Genomic DNA, 17,409 nt, shown 5'->3' with positions numbered 1-17,409 from the left:
AGTAGAAATGTCGGCAGTCTAATATGAAAATATCTGTAATAATTTGGAAAATGATAAAGGTCAAACTGTGTAATCAGTTTCATTTCCACTAATCTATGTAATATTTATATATGATATATGACATGTGAATTAACACCACAACCTCTTCTCTTCTACTCTACTTCTTTTCTGCTCTCTATTTCTATTAACCACAAGTCACTTGGTTCACCTTTTATATTTTTCGGTTAATCACCTCCACCAAAAACCACCATTCGCGTTTCATTTTTCTTCCTTCTCTCGACAACCGCTAGCAACCATCATATCCATTATTACCTTGAAGCATTCGACCCATTAACACCCACAATCACATCTTTCTTAAACTATTTTGTTCTAGCCATAAGTCACGAGCCACTTTCACCACACCATGATCACCACCATCGGGTATCACTATATCCATCACCACCTTCATGAAACAACCACCACCGTGAATAATCACCACCTAAACACCTTCCATCAACCACCTTCTACCACCTCTCAAACCCTACGAACCAACTGCAATCACCATCGGTTTCCTCATTAAACCCACTTGATAACCGTTTGTTCCAGCTTCAATGATGAACACCACCACAACCATCTTTAAAACCCACCTAAAACGAGAACTGTGTACATCCATCTTTCTGTTTGTTGTCCGGGAACCACACTTAAAGTGTTATGGTTCTAACATCCAAGGATTCGTGAAATACTGATACAAATCACAGCTCGTAAATTTCCTGTTTTGTTTATACTAAAACAACGATGATAATTAAGCAAAGAAAAAGATGAAGCTTTTGCATAATTCTTTCGGTTTCAATCATGACAAAACCCCACAGCTGTTCTTTGTCATTGCTGCTAACAGTTTCTATTTCGGTGTGTTCACATCCCCACAAACCGTCACTCTCTCATATATTTTTTTTATTTGCTGCGTCCCTGTTTACAACATAGAAAAAGTGATTGATTAATTTTAGGAATTCAAATGTGAGTGGAGACGTGGGGTACCAGATGGGGACATATCTTGGATTCCAAAACCATCGAGCTATTTGAATCAGTTTTTTTTTTATTTAAAAACAAACTTGAATCGGGCTTATAATTTATCCGGGCTATCTTAAAATGGTGTTGTTTTCAAATGATGGGATGAATCCAGGATTGAAGATAAAGATACTGATATAACGTTAATCATAACCGAACCTTTAATTCATCTTGGATCCACAAAACGGGTTTGGATCAGAAAATAATCGGGCCATTTAAATTATCGCTGGGCTTAAAGATTGGGCCGTTATTCTTGGGCTTCACCGTTTTTCTTTTAAAAGTGATAAAAATATGATGAAACTATTACATTGATATTGAGTAGTTAAAAACGCGATTTGAATTAAGTACTCACGAGTGCTTCAGTGGTTTGGGAGGAAGTTGTCTAATTGTGAGGTCCTGGGTTCAAGTCCCATTCGCGACAATATTCTTTTTCGCCTTTGAGGTAGTTATTTACTTAATTATTTATGATTAACATTATCTTATTATCATTATTATTAATATTATTATTATAATTATTTTTATTATCACTAACATTAAAATTTACATTTTAATTAAAATTATTACTATCATTATTATTATTTTCATTAACATAATTTTTATACATTATTTTATTTACATTATTTCATTAATATTATCATTAATATTATTATCATTACAGTAATAATATTATTACAAACATAATAACATCATTTACATAAATATTTATATATAACAAATTTTGATTTAACAATATAAGTATATAGATATATATGTATTGATATAACCATATGTATCAATATTATATAATTAATAGACGTAATTATTTGATTACCATTATATGTGTTAATATATATAAATGATATAGGTTCGTGAATCCGAGGCCAACCCTACAATAGTTCAATGATGTTGTATGTATTTTTACTACAAAATACATTAGGTGAGTATATAGTCCCTTTTAAACTCTAAATATTTTTGGGCTGAGAATACATGCGCTGTTTTTATAAATGATTTACGTTATGGACACAAGTGATCAAAAATAAAATCTACGTTGAGTTGTACCATGGCATATTTCTTTATACTTGGTAGCTAATATTTACGTGAGGAGTGTAAACGCGAATCCTGTTGATAGATCTATCGGGCCTGACAACCCCAACCGGGCTGGACGACCATGCATTAATTAACCGGTTGCACAGTACTTCGTTTCGTTACTACACTTGGTACGGTGTAGGGTTTATTTAAGAATATGCTGCGATGATATATATATGTTAAGTATGGTTACCAAGTGCTCAACGACTTTTCATACACGAGGAGTGTATTCTTTATAAACATGAAATCTTGTGGTCCATAGTTATAACGCTGCTAGCATCAAACCTATATATCTCACCAACTTTATGTTGACATTTTAAACCATGTTATTCTCAGGTATGAAAGAAACCATCCGCTGTGCATTTGCTCATGTTAAGGACATTATTTGGAGTCGACCATCGCAATGGGACCAACTGTTGAAGACTTAGTCCTGGAGGATAAGGACCGGTCCTTTCATAACCTAACACCTATCAATTTGGGAAATTGGATGCAATAGTTGGGATAAACTTTAAGATTAACCTAATACTCATCAAGTTAGGAAGCTTTGATGAAATAGTTGGAACGAACTGACTTCCAAGGATGAAAGCGAAGGATATTTATAGTGAGAAAATTTTTCGTATACCTCGCAAGAATGGCAAGCTAAAATCCATCTGGGTTATTGTTGACCGTTTCACCAAATCAGCTCACTTTCTACCCACAATAGAAACCGATACAATGGACAAACGTGCACAACAATACATAAAGGAAATCTTATCCCATCACTTCAACGATGGCTACCCAAGAAACTTATTTGATACCAATTCTTACGCGACTCTATACCCTCACTTATTCCGAGAGATTCCTTATTCGATGATAACCACGCCATCATCCTTCTTACTTCGATATTAGTCATAACAGTTCGAAATTTTCCAAAAATCAATGGGTGGTTCATTCTCATCCTCATACTCTCCCATTCGTATCTCACTTATAAGCAACAACTTCACACTTAAACATTTTTAGTCAAAGGACTTGTGCCCTACTAATAGTCATCAACCACATTTAAATCCAACAGTTTTCATTACCTTGTAACATTTTGCTCAAATATCACATGAAATTTTCAAAAAAAAAAATAATCTTTTAATCGATCCTCATCAATCATTTTCCAACCTGTAACCACCGAAATATGAAAATTTTGTTTGCCAACATTTTTTTCTTCCACCCACTATTTTACGGAACGATCCTCTCAAAGTTTTATAAAAGTAAATTTATTTTATCTGCCATTCATGCAAATTTTTGAAATCGTATCCGTTATATAAAATAAAGTAAATGATTACTTATTTTTGACAAATACATGTAGAATTTTACTTTCACTCTTACAAATCAAATCTTTTGTTCAAAATATATTTTACTTTGAATGGTACGGGTTGTACATAACCCTAGTTTACTAGAACTTCGTTTCTTTCCATACATTGTCACCTTAAACAATTTCTATAAAACTTTTTCGTTGCTTGCTATATAAAATTCTTCGTTGCTCATTCGTACCCAAGTCATCGTGAAGACCTTACAACCGTCAAAATCGAGAGATTCATGTGTGTATGTGTTGAAGACACTTCTGCCACGTCATTCAGAGCCTTTGGGCATCCACTGACACTTAAACCATTTAAAAATCATTGCGTTACCCCAAGAACCTTATTTGCCACGCCTGTTGGAACAATGCTCTTTCTTACATAACTCTAAGTCCTGACTTATTCCAAGGGATTCTCATTTAGTGGTATTGATACCATCATTATTCCGACTTTAATACTAGTCATAACCTGTTTAGCACTTTGCAAATTCAAGAAGCAATTAACTTCTCATTCTCGTGCTCTATCATTCGTACCTCACTTTTTAGCAACGGCTTCGCACGTAAATATTTTTGGCCCAAAGACTTGTGTTCTGATAATTACCAAAACTACATTTATGTCATTAGTTTTCATTACCTAGTAACCAGTCACCCGATGATTTAAAGCTTTTCCACTCAATTTTTTTTTCCAATTCGTAACCTTTGAAATACGAAAAACTATGTTTATCAACTTTTTTACCCGTTGTTTATTTGTGCGGTCCTCACGAGATTTAAAAACTTTTCTGTCACTTATACGATTTATAAAAACCATACATACATAAATTTATACTTACTTATTTTGATACTAAGTTATATCTTCAAATTATTTAAAAAAAAACCGCTCCTTTACCGAGTTATTCAACTTAAGTCAAATAGTTTTGTGCAAAATGGTACACGTTGTACCTACTTCTAAATTTACTAGGAACTTCGTTCCGTTTACATTGTCACAACAAACGTTTAAAGGTATTGTTTTTCAAAAACTCCCTTAGTTGATTTTATTAAAGGTTTTCATATCAGACTACACCATGTATGGATCACACTTTTTCTCACCCTCCGTTAGAGATGAAACTTACTATTAAGATCTTTGTTAAAAACTCTTGAGCCACTTTGGATGGCAGTTTTATAAAATTTGTTAGAAAATCTTTGCACCCATAAAATGTTCTTTTAAAGCTAGACATAACAAAAACCTGGGCCGATAAATCAGTTTTCTGAGGTACACTCATTGGTCATCCTATTATAGGAAAGGTACTAGTTGGGTTACTGTTATCAATACTTCACGGCAAATCACAACCCCCTCGTAAACATCATCTCTATGAATCAGTATGTTGAGACACAAGAATCATTTTTGGAGATTCTTTTCACTCAAAGTGAACCATTCGTTAGGACCAAGGGTTCACGTATCTTCTCATCCGCACATCCCCTTAAGTACACGGATAAATTCAAAACGAACCACTCGAAGAGTTCACTCTCGTTCAAGACCACACCTTTCGTGCGACTTTCTTTTGGAAATGTAATATAAGATACTTTGAGAACCTATGAATCTTGTTATCCCTTGGGAGGGGACTGCTTAAATCATTTACGACACTGATGTGGATACTCTATATATTCCTTCCTTCATTGGTTGCAACTGTATGTTGCTCTAGTTAATGTTAACCCTACTTCAACATGTAACTGAAAGGATGAAGTTACATTACGGAACTGTATTTTCATTTCATCCAAGGGTAGGTTCACCCGCAGTATGGTAAACTAGGTGATATCCCTCATTGATCGTTCAGACCATTCTAAAGACACTATGAATAATTATGGCTTGCAAGTCCGATTGGACACTTTTAGCTAAAATTTCAATTCACTTATTCAAATGAAACATTCTTAAATATCAGATTCCTTATGCCTATGGTCTCCTTCCAAAATCGAGGGGTTAGTAAAATCCGTGGCTAACACTATCCAGACATCAAATCGCATGGTTGTGATCACCATGTTTTCCATCCTACCTGTCAGCTTTGTGTTACGACATAAGTGCTCGATGTTTTAGATGAGCTTAGAAACATTCATGATGCATTTCACGCATCAGCTTACTGAAGGTGCCTGTAAGGCTAAACACACCATCTTTCCTTTTGTGGATATACATTCAGAGGACATACTCCTATTAATCAAAAACGTAATCAATTTGTTGACCTCTTAAGACAAGAGACTTAATTAATGGCATATACCTATTCTCACTTTCATACACCGAAATACCTTTCGAGGTAAATAACTTACTTCTGAGCCCATGAGCCTCACGGAACTTTGATACGCCCTTCTTATTCGAGTACGGTACGATTGTTTGGTCACTCCTTAAAATTTCGGGACGAAATTTTCTTTAACAGGTGGGTAATGTAACGACCCTGACTTTTCCATCTTTAATTAATAATGGTTATTATTAATACTTGTGATTAAACGAATGTATATTATTACATCTACTTGTTACCGCGATTAACTTTTGAATGCCCGAAACGTCTTTGTGACACACGTACATTAAACGAATAATATTTTCAAGTATTATTTACATTCATGATTGATTTTATCAATCATTTTAATTAACTATGGTTACTAGTTAGTTACTTGGGCTTTTATTGTTAATTACTTGAACTTGGGCCTTTATTAGTGTTAATGGACTTAAGAAGCCCACCCTAATTCTTTAATGGACTTATTAGCCGATTACTTCCATGTAAGTATCATCATTAATGTTTAACTAGTTAGTTTAAGACTTATGGAATCTAGTTACACCATGTCGCCATGAACTAACACCTTGTAACCAACTTTTGAAGGCTTTACATGCTAGTAACTAGTGAGTATTTCTCCTCCCCTTGATTCCTTTCCAAACCAACGACCAAAGTGGCCTTTAGGGGAGTCTTGCTTCATTTTTTTTACTACTTCACTCACTTATACTCTCCCATTTACACACACACACACACTTACATGCAAATTTCTCTCAAGCTTTTCTCTTAAATTCTCTCCTTTCTTGTAAGTAGCATGAACAAATATTTCTCTTCTTTTTCCTTTGTAAAAACCAAATTCTATACACACATCATCATCATTCTATTGCTTGTTGTTACTTGTTCTTTGTTAATGTTACTTACTTGTAGTTGTTATTGTTGTTTACTTATTATTTTCTAAGAAGCAAACTTGTTAGTTTGATTCTTCATCTATCTTATTCTAACAAGAACATACAAGACATAAACTTTCTAGTTTATGATCTCCACTTAATACTTGTTTAAAGAAAGTTCATGTGTTGTAACCCATACTTGAAGTTCATGAAGTAAACTTAAAGTTTACTTTCTAAAGATCAAGACTTAGGCTTGAATCTTTAAAGTATGAACAACCATGACTTATTAACTTGTTTACTTAGTTTATTACTTCATATTATGCACTTTAAATTCATGTTTGTTGGTTAAAATTGGTCAAGTGTTACTAGTTAACTTTGATCTCATTTATCTTGAACAAAAGTTAACTTTACAACTTCAAGAACATAGAAGTATAACTCTTTAGTTATAACTTCACATACTTTTGAAAGATCTAAGTTCTATAGCTTATGGTCTACTTAAATTGTTGTAAACAAAAGCTTGAAAGCTTACATATACTTTACAAGATGATAATCTAAGTTTTGTAACTTTTGGTTTCATTGAAGTAAAGATTCATGTGTTAATACTTAGGATATAACTTAATAACTTTAGATCAAGACTTTTGAGTCTTGGATCTTCAAGATCAAACTAAGAACTATGTTCTACAACTTATGATCTTGATTAGTTAGCTTACTTTCAAGTTTATAGCTCTAAAGTACTTTTATATTTCATCTATGTGTTAAATCTAAGACTTTGATGTAACTTTGGTTCATCAAAACACTTGCAACACTTAAATAAGTTGTGCTACTTGTCTTAGACTTACACTTGGGATATGATGGTCAAACCTTGGTGAAAATGATGCAAACACATCAACGAGTTGTACACTTGAAGCTATATGCATCAAGAATGAGAACCGTGATAAGCATCGAACGCCAAGAACCACCGGAACCTACTGACCCTACTGTTTTTCTGTTTCTGGGTCTGATCAGTACGACCTGGGCTACTGAAAGTTTGATATTCAGTTAGCTCTGTTCGAGTAGATAATTTTTCGTTTAAGACTCATCTTCATCCGAGTTACGGTTTAGGATTTATGGCGCTCCGATCGTCATTATGTCCTTTTAACGTTGTGCTGAAAATTCTGACCTACTCGCACTTCGACCGTCGCCACGGTCAAACTAAGACGAGTTTGCTTCTGGAAATTTTACCACAACTAAAGGACTCATATAAGGATCCATGTCCACTGGTCTCACCTCTGTTTGGTTTGTGTAGAGGCCGTGGTGACTGACCGAAGTCAGCCTTCGTTTTAAACTCTTTACTTGAACAAAACTTACTTTAACCCTTTCGTTTGATGATGATTGATGATGACCTTTAAGACCTATTTTACATACTTTTAGACCTATTGGGACGATTTACTGACTTAGTACTATTTGACTTAGGTTGAGGACTTTCGAACTGATTACTTGCACACTTTCCCGACTCTACATTACCACTACTTATCTTTGTGAGTTATAGCATTCCCTTTTTACTTTAACTTATTTTGGGAACTGAGAATACATGCGGATTTTATGTTTTACATACTAGGCACGAGTACTTAAACTTTATATATGTGTGGGTTATACAACGGCATAAATATTCCCTTTAGCTCGGTAACGTTTAATCATTGGTTTTCGAACCGGTGAACGCGAATCTTAGATATGGATCCATAGGGTTTGACATCCCCACTCGGGCTAGTCGCGCTAGCAGTCAACGAGTGTTTAATACTTCGTAAACATATGCACTTGCCAAGTGTACATTCAGGGGGTGATATATTATTAAACGTTAAGTTAGTTACCGAGTGCCCACGGTTGAGCATATACTTAAACATACTGATTTGGATTACTGTTTTGAAACGCTCTTTGTAGCACTGAAATCTCGTGGCCTACCTTACATTACTGTTATACTTAAACTATAGCTCACCAACCTTTGTGTTGACGTTTTTAAGCATGTATTTCTCAGGTGCTTGAGGTTGCTAGCTTCCGCTGTTGTACTAGTCTTGCTGTAGACACCCGCTGCTCTAGAGTTGTCACCGCATGAACTACGTTATCTTGCATTCAAACTTTAGTACTTTGAAACTATGACTTCTAACGACCATTGTGGTCACATACACTTATTATTTGCTTCTACTTAGTGAAGCATACTTTTGGGTTGTAAAACATTTGACGTTAGTTATGACGTCACCTTTATTTATGAATGCAAACTCTTTTTGAAATCGCATATAGTACTTAACCTTGTAATGATCCTGTTGTTGATGGTCCGTACATGATGATTTAGTACGGGGCATCACATATACCACCATTATTGGTGTTCAATTATTTTAAAGAAAATCATGTCACCCGTAACGATTCAACCTATGACCTCTCCCTATTCCATGACACAAAGTAAATGGGGGAACCGTTGGGTTAAGCCAGCAAGGTACTTCAATTGTGATTATAATTTTATTTTATCTATTCAATTAAAATATTTTTAAACCATATAAATTTATAAACTTGATGAACATTTAATTAACTTCAGTCATATTGGAAAATGAAATCACTTGAAAGAGTTACTCTGAAGTAAATAATCCATAATAATAATTTAGTACAAAATTATTCCGTACATTATATTATTCCCTTTTATATCAAATCTTGGTCTAGTAAAAAGTTATTTTATTTGTAATATTAGAATAAGTTTACGAAAGAAATTCAATCTTCTTTAAAAATTAAAAATGTCATTAGAAACGTGTTGTCATCAACTCATTATTTAAGTTATATTTACTTGTAGTATATCAACTTGAAATTATTACACTTTATTTAACGTGAGAGATTGAGTGATCAATTCCAGACTCTTTATATAGATATAGATTGTTTCTAAAAATTAAATTGATTTTTCTATCATTCACCTTAAGGACTATCTTTAAAGATTTCAAACATGAATTGAGAATACGGTCGACACTTAGCCTACTGAATATAACATATTTATACATGACTTAACTGCTTAAGAATAACCCTAAAACTAACAATAGAACAATCCGAATTAGATTGAGTCATCACTTGATCTTCTTACATTGGTTAACAAGATAGTCAGAACCGGCCCTGATATCCACCTAATTTTATCTTTTTCAATTGTAAACTGAATCTTTTAGTTAAACAAAATCAGCTTAAGTAACCAACATTAATCGCCATCTCACTCTTACTTGAAGACTGAAAACAAAATGCCAATTAGGTAACAAGACATGACATACTTGGCGTTTTACATAATTACGGTTGATGCCAGTGTGAGGAACAAGATGAGACAAAGGGGTTGTTGCCTCAAACATCCGAATTGTTAGTGTAGTACTGTATAAGTGTATCATCTATTTTTATATTTTTATAATATTGTAAGGTAAAAGTTTGATACTTCAATGGCCTGCCTAAATAAACATATTTATACTTAATATTATCTATTTCGTCCAATAAAACTTTAAAAAGGGTTACTTTGGTGAAACGAAATCCAGCTTTAAGAACAAAAAATGATCATTATCATCAGCATCACATACCAATTGCCTCAGACATATTTTTTCCAAGCTAATTCGCAACTACCAACAATAACCAAAGTTTATATTAACAATAGTTTCAGCATGTTATCACAACAAATACATTCCAAAAGGAATATATATACAACATCAAGAAATTCATTAAAAACCAACTATAAACATAATACTCCCTCCATCCCACCACAATTATATATAAACATAATTTTTTTTTTTTTTTTGACCAGCAAAAATATAAATGTAAAATAAACATAATTCAAATGTCCACTTTTTTATTTTAACTAATCAGAAAAAGTTATTCTGAAGAAAGATGTCTTGTGATTGGTAAAAATGAAATTAGTAAGACTTTTTAAAATTGTGTAAAAAAAATAAGTGGACACTTGTAATAAAACAGACAGTAGTAATTTAAATACCTTGAATTCAGCACAAACTAGGATTCCATGACAACGATTTACATGGTCACGAGTGCGTTTTTTGCTATTAAATAACACATTGCCCGTGTTTAAGTTGTTCCGGTAGAGATAGCAAATTGGATGTGCACGTTGGATATATGACAACATTGATATGATGTTGTTAGGAGATGTATTTACAATGGACATTGGTTCAGATATTGAATAAACTTGATTCAACAAACTTCTATACATTGTCATGTTGTGTGTGTGAATAAGATTGATTTTTTTATAACTATATTCCTTCAATAAATACACCAATAGTTATAGTTACACTTAATAACATTCCGTGTTACAAATGATAAGCATTGCGTAAAATTTAATTATTGACTATCAAATTATATGCGACGACTTAATTGTGTTTTATAATTTCTAAAATAAAAAAACTTACACGTGCGCGATGAACCCATATAGATATTTATTTTATATGAGTTTATGAGTTGGTTTATGTGAGTTTAACAATATTCATAGTTTGTATTTCAGCACTTAGTGATCTTGACACTTGCATGTGAGTGTAGGTGGTAATTGGATAAATATTGTGATAACACAGTTGTGTAGATTGTTTTGAGTGATCTTAAGGGCGCTCACATCGGTCATATCTTGACCTCTGCCCATAGATGCATCCAACTGAACCTTGATGGCAGCAATTCGCCCACAGCTCTGCCCACAGATCCGCCCACACTTCAGCCCTCCATTTCATGTTTATGTGAAATATTTCAGGACGGGATGAAAGCAAGTTTTGTGGTACTTTTTGCTAGTGGTCTTGTACAATTGATTAATTAGTGGGTGAGGAAGGAGTGTCATGGTTGGGAGTATTTAGTCCTGAGAAGGAAGTGCTGATGTGGCGCTGATGTGGCACCCATGACTAAGCATGGAGAATTTCCTCCATTGGGAGCACTCTAATAATGTAAGTTTTACGTGCGTTTAACTAAAAGATAGTCTCGTTAATTAAACAGTGTGAAATTAGAACTTCTGAAAGATGTTAATGTGAGTTAACTAATTTCATTATGCCTTTAGCTTATCGATTTCGTGAGACTAATATAAACTGTTTACTGTTTATTTTTTTGAACCAACCTTTGTGGTCAAGTGGTTCACGCCTTTGCACTTGTGCATTGAGATGGGGGTGGGGAGGTCTCAAGTTCGAGTCTCTCCCCTTAAAAATATTCTTGTCCCGGGGAAGGTTTTACCGACCCGTATTCAGGACCCAGGACCCAGGTCCGACAGCCTACCCCTCGGGATGGTATAAGGTTCGGATCCCTGTAATACAGTTCGAGTTTTCTGCCCAAAAGTGCGTGCGTGCGTGGCAAATGAGAGTATTCGATGCCAACCACTTGACTTTCAAAAAAAATATAAAATGTTTACCAAGATCTTAGTAACAGGTTTAATAACAAAAGAACAATCCTGAACATTTATTCAGCATTAAACTTGACACTATTTCTCCTTATGTAACGACCCGGAAATTTCCGACCAAATTTAAACTTAATCTTTATATGGTTTCGATACGATAAGCAAAGTATGTAATGTTAAGTTTAGAAAACTTTGGAAACAATGTTCATACATTCATTTAACCTCGACCAGTTCCCGACGATTCATGAACAACTATTTGTAAATAGATTCTTATATATATATTTAAGTGTGTATATATATATGTACATGAATATTAATTGTGAATATCTAATATTAAATATTAACTTTATTTATTTAAAAACATATATTTAATGTATTTATTTATATAATAAAACCAGAATCCATATTTATATATAATGTATATATATATATATATATATATATATATATATATATATATATATATATATATATATATATATATATATATATAAAATATAAAATATGGGATTTTTTTTCCGAAGGCTTTTATTCGCCACTGATTTATCAACGGAGTACGAAATTTAGTCAGTAATAGGTGACGGCTAACTAATTTCACGTTTTAAATCTTAATGTATATTATAATACTGTACGCTTTTGTTATTTTCAGCCTAATTACAGAAAACTTGTAAGGAAATATATATTAAATAATTGATGTCCGTGAATTATGATTGTAATGTGTTTATCTAGTGAATTATATTACTTGCGGGAAATACTGTTCTACCTTTTTATTTTGTCAACTAACTCATATATAATTTAAATATGCAAGTGACCATATATCATGAAATCCACTTGTGCACTTCAATATCCGTAAATTGTGTAGTTTGTTTTATGATTACTATTGTTGATTGAATTACTTTGTTTGTATGTTATGCACATACATTAATCTCCACCAAATCTATCTAATCTATATATACAAATGCATATGAGTTAAACAATCATCTAACACATCTGTTTTCTTTTCTCCTATCTCCTACTTCTTAGACAAACCGTAACCACCCAAACCCACACCAAACTATCATCACTAATCACCACTTATGTTGCAGGTATTTACTTCTGTTTCTGTTTCTAATCATAACAAACCGAACACCTTTGATCACTACAACCCGATGTTGCTTGTACAGACCCAGAAACAAAACCAACCATCCATGTGTGCTGCTAATCTTCGACCCAAAAACCACCATCCAAAACCACTATAACCCGTCACCCTTCTCTTCTCTATTCTCCTTCTTTCCTATTTAATCACCTCCACGAACACCACAAGACCCAAACCTCTATTGTTACTGCGTTTTCTTTTATTCTGTTTTGAACCGAAGACAGCCTGCCAAACCACCAACTGTAACCACCTCAATTGCACCCTTCTCTCTCTACTCTCTCTCTTGTTTTCTATTGCAACCCGACTCATAAATACCACCATCTCTTCATCGAGACCCAACCCCAGAAACTGAATCCCAATTGATGCTTGTTGTGTTTATAACTGCTATTAATCTTTTGTTTCTACTTTTCATTCGAACCAAAAACACACCACGATACTCTCATCAACCCAAAACACCACATGTACAATCACCATCACGGATACCTCTATTATTATGTTTCTTTTTCTGTTCCTTCGACTACAGCTAGCGACGGTTACCATTTTTTTCTGCTTCGATTCCTGTTGTAAACAAAGAAGAAGAAGTAAATACTATTGCATCTGTTTCCTTTGGATTTTGTTGTGACGAGAAAGGCTTGATGAACGAATGATAATGATAGATGTGTCGGTTGCATAAGTGGAAGACAACTTCTATTTTTTTTCCTTCTCTTTCTGTTGATCCAGCCGACAAGAAAAATATATAATCTATCATGGATGCTTTTACGTTTAGTAATAGATTTGGGCTAAGGGAAAACGTATTAGGCTGTGAACTTCGATTGGTCATCGGGCTGTTTATACGTTTTATTTGTTGGGCTGATTATGTTGGGCCTGGTGAGCGGTTTTATTGAGTTGGAGAAGATAAGGGAAACACAAAGAAACACGGGTTAAAATGATTCTTTTGAGTATTGAATCAAAAACGTTGCAGACGGATCCATGGTTGAGGGTGTTGTTGAGTTAGCTGGAGGTTGCGGGTTCGAGTCCTGTCATGTCCAGTTTATTTTTCTTTAACCTATTCTGAGGTAGTTACTTATTATTATTATTTTTGTTATTATTATTATTATAAATTATTTTTATTGTTAATTGTTATTATTATTAATATTAGTAATATATTTATTAGGATAATTAAAAGTAATATTATTATGGTTAGTACTAGTATAACTATTATTATCATTAACATGATTAGGATTATTATTATTATCATTAATGTGAAAATAATAAAATTTATCATTATCTTCTTTAATATTAATATTAGTATCATTTTTATAATCATTAGTATTATTATAATTATTATTACTAACATAAGCATCATTATAAACAATATCATTATTATTATTAGTAATATCATTATTAATAAAGTTATTATTATTATTATTATTATTATTATTATTATTATTATTATTATTATTATTATTAGTAACTCATTGTTATCAAAACTATCATTTTTAACAGATAAATATTTTGTACATAAAATATACTTACTACATATACTATAATTAAAATAATATCTCATATAAATATATATCAAACATATTAAGATTTTTTTTATATAAATACTTACAAACTGTTAATTTTAATTATAATACTAAACATACATACATATATATATATATATATATATATATATATATATATATATATATATATATATATATATATATATATATATATATATATATATATGTATATATATATATATATATATATATATATATATATTAATATAACTAAATGTATAAATATTTATCACCCTAAATATATATACAAAATAAATAGGTATAACATGTAATTAAAGATATAATATCAGTATATGTTTTAAATGGAAATTGGTATAAATTCTATATAACTACAAATATATCAATAATATATATTAATAATTGAAATTATGTGATATCCATTAGATGTGTTAATAGATATACAATTGATATAGGTTCGTGAATCCGAGGCCAACCCTATACTTATTCAATGTCGTTATATGTATTTTTACTACAAAATACAGTATGGTGAGTTTCATATGCTCCCTTTTTACTTACTTTTAAAATATATATTTTTGGGACTGAGAATATATGAAATGCTTTTATAAATGTTTGACGGGATAGACACAAGCAAAACATTCCTCTAATGAATTATTATACAGACAGCAGTTCTGTAGGTTATTATATCGAATATCGCCTCTGATTATTATAGCTTGGTAACCTAAGAATTAGGGAACAGACACCCTAATTGACGCGAATCCTAAAGGTAGATCTATGGGTACTGACCAGCCCCATCCGGGTTACGGATGCTTTAGTACTTCGAGGTTTATATATATACAGACGATGCTTGTATATATTACAGACTGAAAGTTCTGTTTATTTTGGGGATATTCGTGATGCGCTTTATATGTTATAGTCGGTTACTAAGCAAGGTTATATATAGAGAGAATGATTTTTATACACAGGTTATGTGTATGTTATTTTGTACACGAGATATGTGTACGGTTATTAAAAATCGCGAGGCAACCTACGGGGGAGAAAAGGATACGAACCTACTCTGCAAAGCATTTATGAAAAATGGTTTCGTACACGAGATAGGTGTACTGTATTTAAATCTTGTGGTCTATCAAAAGTACTGGATTTTATTGTTAATGATAAACCTATGAACTCACCAACCTTTTGGTTGACACTTTTTAAAACATGTTTATTCTTAGGTATGAAAGAAATCTTCCGCTGTGCATTTGCTCATATTACATGGAGTCATTCATGGCATATTTAGGACAACACCTCGCAATGGGACCAAATATTGATGACTTCGTCCAGGTGGATAAGGACGGGTCTTCACAGACGGTATCAGAGCGGTGGTCTTAGCGAACCAGGTCTTGCATTAGTGTGTGTAACTGATAGTTGTTAGGATGCATTAGTGAGTCTGGACTTCGACCTTAGCTGCATATTATACGTATTGTTTATCATTCCTAGTGGAAAATTACTTGCTTATTATTCCTAAGTTTAGACACGACTTCCTGCACTTATTTGATAGATAGTGTATAGATAAATTCATATCCTAGTGTATCTGTTACTATAGATTTTATCTGACACGTTTCCTTATTTTTTCTTCGTAATCTATGGGATCTTATGTACTTTGTATAGGTATTATATATAATTAGAATATCATCCGATATCCGAAAATCATTTCATATCGAAAAATCCCTTATTCAATCGTACGCAATGCAACTCACCATTAGATCAAGTCCCTCGGATTCCGATATGGAGTCCCACTCCAGCTCTGAAAGCAGCGTCACCAGAATGAATCAATCAATCAGCCATCCCCAATTCATCTGATGGGTTCGTAGTCGACTTAATCAATGGAGACACGAAGAAGGCGATCCTTTTCATTAACCGAATTCACCTCTCGGCGAAGAACCTGAAGCACTTACCGGCGAACCTATCCGAAACACCATTTTTAGCCTCATTTCCAGGGTAGCTCGTCACAATTACATTCTATCTAAAATGCTAAACCTTATTCATCCGCTCGTTCCGACCGACAATCATCCCGGAGTAATAGAAGAAGTCAACGAACTTCGTGCTCGAGTAGTACAGAAAGGGATGAGTACCTCCCGAAGAAGGAAGTTCTTCAGGGATGCCCAAGTACTACTACTGGGAAGACCCTTACCTGTTTAGAATTTGCCCTGATCAGATAATCAGGAGGTGCGTAGATGAGAAACAAGCAGCAGGGATTCTTCACCAATGTCATCATGGACCAACTAGAGGTCATCATGGAGCGAACTTAACAGCAAGAAAAGTCTACGAATCAGGATTCTACTGGCCATCTATATTTCGAGATGCGCAAGAGCTTGTAAAGCGTTGCGACGCATGCCAAAGACAAGGCAATATCTCTATGAAGAACGAGATGCCTAGGACTAATATCCAAGCTTGCGAAATCTTCGACATATGGGGATTAGACTTCATGGGCCCTTTCCCAAAGTCTAACGGGAAAGAATACGTCCTCGTAGCAGTCGATTACGTCTCCAGATGGGTGGAAGCTCAAGCATTTCCGACAAACGATGCCAAAGTCGTCACAAATTTCCTGAAGAGACTATTCTGCAGATTTGGAGCTCCCCGTGCGATCATTAGTGATAGAGGCACACACTTCTGTAACACTCAGTTTATGAAGGTGATGCAGCAATACGGAGTTACCCACAAGATGTCCACTGCCTATCATCCGCAGACCAATGGACAGGCAGAGGTCAGGAACAGAGCACTTAAAAGGATATTAGAACGCACTGTCGGTCATCATGGAAATAAATGGGCCGAGAAGTTAGACGATGCTCTGTGGGCATTCCGGACTGCCTA

At 33.5% G+C, this 17,409-nt stretch overlaps 1 protein-coding gene across 1 annotated transcript in view; it reads right to left on the bottom strand.

Moving 5' to 3' along the window:
- LOC139876413 (probable acyl-activating enzyme 16, chloroplastic) overlaps window positions 1-10,767 on the bottom strand; it is a 96,277-nt gene extending 85,510 nt beyond the window's left edge. Inside the window, exons 1-2 of the mRNA XM_071863724.1 lie at window positions 10,566-10,767; window positions 2,178-2,218 (exon numbers count right to left, since the gene is read on the bottom strand). Coding sequence (XP_071719825.1) covers window positions 2,178-2,218; window positions 10,566-10,767 — 243 coding nt within the window. The remainder of the gene's footprint in view (window positions 1-2,177; window positions 2,219-10,565) is intronic.
- Window positions 10,768-17,409: the final 6,642 nt, after the last annotated feature.

Source organism: Rutidosis leptorrhynchoides, chromosome 11, assembly GCF_046630445.1.
Source record: "Rutidosis leptorrhynchoides isolate AG116_Rl617_1_P2 chromosome 11, CSIRO_AGI_Rlap_v1, whole genome shotgun sequence".
Taxonomy (NCBI): Eukaryota; Viridiplantae; Streptophyta; class Magnoliopsida; order Asterales; family Asteraceae; genus Rutidosis; species Rutidosis leptorrhynchoides.
Note: the sequence above shows the minus strand (reverse complement) of the source record. Positions and strands in the feature narration are given on the sequence as shown.